The sequence below is a fragment of the Thecamonas trahens genome (genome assembly GCF_000142905.1).
Source record: "Thecamonas trahens ATCC 50062 unplaced genomic scaffold supercont1.64, whole genome shotgun sequence".
NCBI lineage: Eukaryota > Apusomonadida > Apusomonadidae > Thecamonas > Thecamonas trahens.
Window position 1 is genome coordinate 23,331 of NW_013657616.1, and position 8,845 is coordinate 32,175.

An 8,845-nucleotide genomic window follows, 5' to 3' on the forward strand; every position below is an offset into this window, starting at 1 on the left:
ATCGCCACCTCGGACACCGTCACCGTCCGCGCTACTGCCGCCGTCCAGGGCCTCTCGCTCGCTACCCCGGCTTCTGCCACCTACGTCGTCAACATCCCGCCGGCCACAGACTCGGGCTCAGTCCGCCTCTCGCTCCTGCTCGCCATCGTCATCCCGGTCACTCTCGTTTGCTGCGGCATCTGCGCCGCTGTCGGCTACGTCATCTACCGTCGCAAGTCGGTCACCTACACCCTCGTCTCGGACGCCGAGCTCGTCATCCCGCCCGAGAACCTCCACGTCCTCCACGTCGTCGGTCGCGGCTCGTACGGCACCGTCTACGCCGGGACATGGCGCGCCACGAGCGTGGCCATCAAACGCATGCATGCCAAGGTGCTCGGCCCACGCGAGCTCTCCGAGTTTGTGGACGAGGCCCACACGCTGCACCTCCTCCGCCACCCGAACATTGTCATCTTTATGGGCGTCACGCTCGAGCCGCCGGCCATTGTGACCGAGTTTATGGATCGCGGCTCGATGTACGAGATTCTCCACGCACCGGACCTCGCCATCGACAACTCGATCGCTCTCAAGTGGGCGCACAACATCGCACAGGGACTGCAGTACCTCTCGCATGCCGGGATTGTACACGGCGACTTTAAGTCGCTCAACGTGCTCTTTGACTCGTCGTGGGTGCCCAAGATCTGCGACTTTGGCATGGCGTCGGTCAAGAAAGGCAACACTATTGTTGCCGACGGCAAGCTTGTGGCCAAGGGCCGGGCCATCAAGCACACTGACTCGGGTGTGGTTTCTGCCGCCGGCTCGTCAAGCATTCTCGCTTCGCGGCCGTCGTCGCTGCCGTCAAACGCCGCCTCGCGCTTTCTCGCAGAGTCGTCGTACCTCGTCACCCAGTCGCTCTCTGGCGACGGCTCGGTCATGCACTCGGCAGCCAACGTGGGAACGGTCTTCTGGGCCGCGCCCGAAGTCCTCACCTCGGGATCCTGTGCCATGACCACTCAGTCTGACGCGTATGCCCTGGGCATTGTCCTCTGGGAGATTGCGACCCGCGAGGATCTCTATCCTGGCGAGAACGTCCTCGCCGTCGCCCTCGAGATCCTCGAAGGTCGCCGGCCTGACACCACCTCGATCCCCACCGCGCTCTCGGGCATCATCCCGGTCATTTCCGCTCTTTGGGCCCAACGAGCCTCGGACCGCCTTGATCTCGACGCCGCCGTCGCCAAGCTCGGCACGCTTTACTCGCCTGAAAATGTGACCTATCCGTCGTCGCTCTCAACGCCGACCGGCTCGCTCATCGTCGTCCATTGCGTCCTCCGCAACGCGCGCGCCATGCTTCTTGTCAACATCGACGACACCATCGCCCGTCTCCGCATGTTCCACGACTCGTTCCCGCATCTCGCCAAGGCTGCCGCTGTCACCATCCTCCAATGGGGGCTTGGTTGGGTCACTCTCGGCGTCCACCGTCCGAGCCAGCTGCCGGACGTCCTCTTCCTCGTCGAGTCGCTCGCTTCCTCAGAATCGGGTCCCATCGCCATGCTCGTTGCTGAGGGCACCATCGTCTCTTCGAAGGACTCTTTCGGACACCACACGCTCGGCGGGCCTGTCATCGAAACGCTGCGCGCCAGCTGGGCCACTATGTTTGGCACCAAGGGCTCCGGCTTTGACACCCTCTCCCCGCAGACTGGCATCGGTACAAACGCCCGCCAGCGTTCACCCCCGCCGCTGGCGGAAGCATGGGACCACGCCGTTCCGGGCGGTATGTTCATCGCCACGACGACTCTCGCCAACCAGCTCAAGTCCTTGTCCAAAATCCAAGTCATCCGCATCCCTTGGCTCGTCAACGATGAGCCGGTCTTTCAGCTTGTCGACGCCTCGGGCGTTGCCGTCACAGACGTGGCCAAGCCCATCACTGCTCGCGACTACCGTACCCACTCGGACGAAGCCATCGACAGCAATGCCGATAACGACCTTGGCTCGTTGGGCTCACGTCCGCCGCTTCCGCCGACCGCCGCCGCTACACCCTCGGCCGTCACCCGCGCCGCCGCCGCCCTCGACGACCTGCTCGTCAACTCGGCAGACTTACAAGACTCGGCACTGGTGTGCTCGCTCGACGTTGACGACAACTCGCACTCCCCTGACTCATCGACGTCGTCCCCCGCATACGCCGCCCAGCCGAGCTCGGATCACCGCCCGGGACGCTCGACCATGGCCGTCACCAAAAGCAATTTTACCGCAGAGTCGAACTCAAACATCTCGCCGTCGCAGCCGCTGGCTCCTACCGTCCAATCACCGCCACTCTCGACATCGGGCGGCTCGGTGATGCTCCGGTCGTCCGGCGCGTCAAACCGTCACTCCTCGCCATCCTCGTCATCCTCGTCATCCTCGTCATCCGCTCTTGACACTGCCTCGTCGTTGTCGGAAGCAGAGGAGCAGATGGAAAACGCCGTCGGCCGCGAGTTCTCAAGATGGGACCTTCCGCGCTGGGCCGTCCTCCACATGATGGAGGCGTGCGGCGACGCATGGCTCGGCTCGATGGCCATGGCCTACGAGGCCGTGCTCTCGGGCCAGCCAGTAGTGGTCAAGGTCCTTCTCCGGCAGAAGATGTCGCCTGGCGACCTGGTGAGCTTTGCCGAGGCCGCCGCCCGTGCTACGCTCGCGTCGGCGGTTGGCGTTGTCGGCCCCATCGCGGTTTGCCTCGACGCGCCGCTGCTCGCAGTCGTCAATCCGCGCTACGACACCGGCTCGCTTCACGACGCCATGACTGGAGTCTCGCCGCTGGTTCTCGATCGGCGTGGGTCGTACGCAGTGGCCACGTCGATGACCGAAGCTCTGGCCAAGCTACACGCCGAGACAGGGCGTGCCCACGGAGCGCTGCGCCCGACCAACGTGGTACTGGTCGGCGCCAACGGCTCCATCCTCTCAGCCCACGTCATTGACTTTGGCTTTGGAGAAGTCAAAACCTCGCTCGGGACGCAGACCATGGTTCCGACCGTGGCGTACATGTCGCCGGACGACCTGCGCGGGAGCCTCGACTCGATGCCTGGTGACGTCTTTGTCGTCGGCACACTCCTCTACGAGATGCTGACCGGGCTCTCGGCATTTGCTGGCCGCAACGCTATCGAGGTCTCGCACGCCATCATTTCCGGTGAGCGGCCTCAGCTCACCGAAGCAGAAATCGAGTCGCAGGCCATGCGCCGCCTCATCGCCTCGTGCTGGCTCTCGGACGCAGCTGCGCGTCCGACCATGGCCGAAATCGCTACCCAAGTCGCCGCCCTCGACGTCACCGACTTTGTCCAGACCGGTCCCGCTGCCCGTGTCGCCGCCGAATCTGCTGCCCGCGTCGCCGCCGCCACCAAAGCCGCTACTGCCAAAAAGGCCCGCACACCCCGCCATGCCCATCGCCGCCTCTCATCGGTCTCCGTGGCGTAGAGTCTGAAGGCCGTTTGTTGGCAGGTAAGGACTGCGGGTCAAGTATGTCACGGCGCACCACCCCCCTCCCCCCTCCCTCCTTCCATCAACCAATGTTCCTCAATTTAACCACCACCACACAAACGCAATCATCTGCACTCCCGCTCTTAGCCGATGACCCGCAAGCGCACACACGCACACACACACATACACACACACACACACACACACGGCTCGCCATCCCATTCCCCGTCCCCACTCCCCACACAACCGAAACCAACTCTCGCAGCATTTGAAATCATTGTGGTTGTGGTCAGAAATGGGTTTGGGCATGGCTATCAGACGTGCAACGTTCGTCTTTGTCGCGGTCGTGGTCGTAGCGCTTCTTGTGCAAGTCGCATCGGTCGGAGCAGTTGATGACCAGACGGGTCAACCCGATGTGGCAAACCCGACACCATCGACCTTGGCACCATCCTCGGCATCGTCCTCGCCCGCATCAGTCAATGCCATGGCCAGTCGATCGTCGTCAACCACACCCGTCGCCCAGTCATACCATCCAACAACGCTCCGCATGCACATGCACTCGGCGCCCAACTCTCAATTCACTCTCGTCGGCATCGCCATGGCAGACTACTACAACGCGTACATGAACGGATCGTCGTCGATCTCCGTCCTCCGCTTTCCCTTCACCAAACTACTGGATCGGTCCAACTTTGCTAGTTGGCTCACAACGCTGGGCGCGCCCGATGTGCTGCCGCACTTTCAAGGCCCGCGGCCGAACGACTTCTTTGACGACGGCCTCCTAGAGGACTTGACCGACATCTGGGACGAGTACGGCCTCCATGATGACGTCTTGCCGCTAGGCATTGAGGCGTCCACCGGATCGGATGGCAAGAGGTACCAGGTCCCCATGATAGCGGCCGGCTACATGTGCATGTACCGCGCCTCCATCTTCGACACCTTTGACATCTCCCCGCCGGTGACATGGATCGAGCTTCTTGCAGTCTGTGCCAAGTTCAAGGCGGTCGGCATTCCGTGCTTCGGCACCGATCTCGACGGCGTGCCCCCCACTCAATACTTTGACTCGCTCGCCATCCGCATGCACGGCAACGAGTTCTACGCCGCCCTCTTTGACGCCCAGATCCCGTTTGACGATCCGCGCATCCTGGCCGTCTTTGACGAGCTCGCCCCGCTGCTTGATCTTGGCTACTTTGGCCTCGAGCCATCGTCGATCCCCGGCGTCAGTCATCAGGTCGTTGGCATTCCCGCCCTTGCCCGTGGTGAAGTTGCCATTGTCTGCGGCATCGAGTCGGTCTCGGCCTATGTCGGTCTCTTTGGTGTGCCTGACGACGACATTGCTGTGTTTCCCTTTCCTTCGTTTGATGCCTCCCATCCGGCCGCAACCGCCGGGCCCAAGAGCGATACCTCGGCAGCACTTGGTGTCCTCGGCATTATGGGCGTGCCATGTAATGCTGCGTTCATTGACACTGCCAAAGACTTTGCCCGGCTCATGGCCGACAAGTCGGCCATGGCCACTATCCTCGCCAACCGCCCTGGCATCGTCCCACTGCGGTCCTCGCTCGCGTCTCTTCTCACTACCAACCGCTCACGGCAGGTCTACGAGACCCTGGCATCGGCCCCAGTCGTCCTCCGCAGCACCGGTATCGCTGGCTTTGGCGAGCCTGCTATCTTCATGGAGTGGGCCAACCTCGTCTTTAGCTTTTATGCCGGTAACAACGCCGCCGAGTCTCGTGCAGTCCTCGACACTACCCTCGTTGTTCTCGAGTCGCTGCGCCTGAGACTCGTCCTCGGTCAAGCCGCACAGCCCGAGTTCTCGCCCCGATCGGGTGCTTTTGCTTCAGCTGTCACGCTCACGCTCTCCTCGCCCGAGGAAGGTGCCGTCATCTACTTTACCCTCGACGGCTCGGAGCCGTCGTTCACTTCGTCCGTCTATCTTCGGCCCATCCGCATCGCCACCTCGGGCACCGTCACCGTCCGCGCTACTGCCGCCGTCCAGGGCCTCTCGCTCGCTACCCCGGCTTCTGCCACCTACGTCGTCAACATCCCGCCGGCCACAGACTCGGGCTCAGTCCGCCTCTCGCTCCTCCTTGCCATCGTCATCCCGGTCACTCTCGCTTGCTGCGGCATCTGCGCCGCTGTCGGCTACGTCATCTACCGTCGTAAGTCGGTCACCTACACCCTCGTCTCGGACGCCGAGCTCGTCATCCCGCCCGAGAACCTCCGCGTCCTCCACGTCGTCGGCCGCGGCTCGTACGGCACCGTCTACGCCGGGACATGGCGCGCCACGAGCGTGGCCATCAAGCGCATGCATGCCAAGGTGCTCGGCCCACGCGAGCTCTCCGAGTTTGTGGACGAGGCCCACACGCTGCACCTCCTCCGCCACCCGAACATTGTCATCTTTATGGGCGTCACGCTCGAGCCGCCGGCCATTGTGACCGAGTTTATGGATCGCGGCTCGATGTACGAGGTCCTCCACACGGCCGAGTTGTTCCTCGACCCGTCGATGGTCTTCAAGTGGGCGCACAACATCGCACAGGGACTGCAGTACCTCTCGCATGCCGGGATTGTACACGGCGACTTCAAGTCGCTCAACGTGCTCTTTGACTCGTCGTGGGTGCCCAAGATCTGCGACTTTGGCCTATCGTCGGTCAAGAAGGACGGCAGTCTCGCCGACGCTCCGCTGGTGACCAAAACCCCGCGAGGCGCAGCAATCGCAGCAGCTGCTTCAGATTCGTTCTCTACTCTCGCAGCTGGGTCGGCATTGTCGATCGGCTCGGTCCGGCTCGGCTCGGTGCCGTTTTCATCTCACGCACTCTCCGATGGCAGCGAGGAGCAGCTGCAGCTTGCGGCCAACGTGGGGACAGTGTTTTGGGCTGCGCCCGAGGTGCTTGTTAAGGGCAAGGAAGCGCTGACGACCGAGTCAGATGCGTATGCGCTCGGGATCACCTTGTGGGAGCTGGCGACACGACAGGACCTCTTCCCGCGCGAGAACGTGCTTGCTGTTGCCCTCGAGGTGGTCCACGGGCGGCGGCCTCCTGTCGAAGCTGTCCCCGCCTCGTGCGCCGGCATTTTGCCCGTCATGAAGGCACTGTGGAATGGCGATGCCGCCAACAGGATGCGGCTCGACGAGGCTGTCGAAGCGCTTGGTGGGCTGTACTCTCCGGAGCAGGTCATCTACCCCTCATCGCGGTCGGCGCCGTCCGGAAACATCATTGTCTTGCACTGCGTCATCCGCCATGTTCGCGACAGGCTGTTGACTGACATCGACAACGCCGTGACTCAGCTCAGGGTGTTCCACGACGCAATGCCGCAGCTTGCAAAAGCGTCGTCCATCACTATTCTTCAGTGGGGCCTCGGCTGGGTCACCTTTGGCGTCCACCGCCCGAGTCAACTCCTCAACTTTCACTTCCTCATCGCTGACAAAGTCGGGCCCGTCACCATGCTTGCTGCCGAGGGCACCATTGTGGCCTCCAAGGACTCGTTCGGTCATGAGGCTCTGGGGGGGCCAGTCATGGCCACCATTGCCACCCGCTGGGCTTCCATGTTTGGCACTTGTGGCTCGGGCTTTGATGCCCTCAAGCCCCAGACCAGCACCACGACACAAAGCTCGGCCTCGCCGCTGCTCTCGGACGCTTGGCAGCACGCGGTGCCCGGTGGGATGTTTGTGGCCACAGAGGGCCTCGCTACTCAGATCCGCGAACTTGGCCAAACCAAAGTGGCCAAGATCCCGTGGCTCGTCGAGGGTGAACCAGTCTTCCAAGTCGTTGACTCTACCGGTGTCGCTGTCGCCGACGCTGCCAAGCCGCTCACTGCACGCGATCGGTCGAACGGTCCACATGCTGTCGCTCCGTCCGGCACGACTGCGGTCGGCCACAACGGTGAGCTGGTCATCTCCGCCCCCGACCGTCGCAGCCGTCCACCACCCTCCGGCAGTGAGAGCCATCGGAGCCATCGGACAGCAAGTACAGCACGGTCGTCGGCTGCCCTGGACGACCTTCTCGTCGGCTCAACCGAGTTTCACGACTCGGCCATCGCCATGTCCCTCAATCTGGGTTCGTTGAGCAACACCGCGAGTCGGACAAGTCTGCCACATCCCGACGCCACCAAAATCACGCCGGGTCCGGGCTCATTGTCGACGTCATCATCGTCGTCAAGCTCTGTGCCGTCGGAGGGCGAGAACAGGACAAACGGTTCGCCGACCACAATCGGTGCCCCTGGCAGTTCCAGCTTGGCCTCGTCGTCGTCGGATAATTCATCGTCGTCGGTGGCGGTGTCGTCAGCGTCGACATCGTCGTCATTGTCCGACGAGGAGCAGCTCGAGGCTCAGGAGTCGCTTGAGCTCTCCAAGTGGCACCTGCCACGGTGGGCAATTGTGGCCATGATGGAGAACTGTGGCGGCGCATGGCTCGGCTCGATGGCCATGGCCTATGAGGCCGTGCTCTCAGGCCAGCCAGTAGTGGTCAAGGTCCTTCTCCGGCAGAAGATGTCGCCTGACGACCTGGTGAGCTTTGCCGAGGCCGCCGCCCGTGCTACGCTCGCGTCAACGGTCGGCGTCGTCGGACCCATCGCGGTTTGCCTCGACGCGCCGCTGCTCGCAGTCGTCAATCCGCGCTACGACACCGGCTCACTCCACGACGCCATGACCGGAGCCTCGCCGCTGGTTCTCGATCGGCGAGGCGCACATGCAGTGGCAACGTCGATGACTGCCGCGCTGACCAAGCTACACGCCGAGACAGAGCGTGCCCACGGAGCGCTGCGGCCGTCCAACATCTTCCTCGTCGGCTCCAACTCCACCATCATCTCGGCACACGTCACCGACTACGGGTTCACCACCGTCAAGACCACCCTCGGGACTCAGACCATGGTCCCAACTGTGGCGTACATGTCGCCGGATGAGCTCCGTGGAAACCTCGACTCGATGCCTGGCGACGTTTTTGTCGTCGGCACGCTCCTCTACGAGATGCTCACCGGGCAAGTCGCCTTCTCGGGGCGCAACGCCATTGAGGTCTCGCAGGCCATGGTTTCGGACGCCCGGCCGTCGCTCACGGACGCCGAGATTGTCTCCCCCATCCTACGCCGCATCATCGATGAGTGCTGGGCCTCCAAGCCTGCATCACGGCCCACCATGAGTGAGCTGAGCAAGCAGCTCGCGGCACTCAAGGTCGACGACTTTGTCCAGACCGGCGCCGCAGCTCGCAACGCCAACGAGACCGCAGCTCGCATCGAGGCTACCCGCAAGAAAAAGCGCGGCGTCAACTCACTCTCGCAGATGCGCCGTGGCATCCAGAGCGATCCTAGAGCCATGTCCTCGTAACAGGCAACCAATTGCAGCCTGAAATTGAGAGGCGCACGCAAACAATTTGGACTCTGTTAAATTGGTGATTTAATCACGGCGAGCGGAATATTTGTCATACCTAACCAACCC

The 8,845-nt window shown here is 62.8% G+C and overlaps 2 protein-coding genes across 2 annotated transcripts in view; both read left to right on the top strand.

Moving 5' to 3' along the window:
* AMSG_12385 (uncharacterized protein) overlaps positions 1 to 3,544 on the top strand; it is a gene marked incomplete at its 5' end in the record, with an annotated part of 7,061 nt that extends 3,517 nt beyond the window's left edge. The window contains one exon of the mRNA XM_013897797.1: positions 49 to 3,544. Within this exon, the coding sequence (XP_013753251.1) occupies positions 49 to 3,420 (3,372 nt within the window). The 3' untranslated portion in view covers positions 3,421 to 3,544. The remainder of the gene's footprint in view (positions 1 to 48) is intronic.
* A 91-nt stretch (positions 3,545 to 3,635) lies between these two features.
* Positions 3,636 to 8,734, top strand: AMSG_10757 (extracellular solute-binding protein family 1; the record flags this gene model as incomplete). The annotated part of the gene is made up of 2 exons (XM_013897751.1): positions 3,636 to 7,334; positions 7,389 to 8,734. Exons 1-2 carry the CDS (start codon positions 3,719 to 3,721, stop codon positions 8,732 to 8,734), a joined length of 4,962 nt encoding a protein of 1,653 aa, XP_013753205.1. The 5' UTR covers positions 3,636 to 3,718.
* Between the last annotated feature and the right edge of the window lie 111 nt (positions 8,735 to 8,845).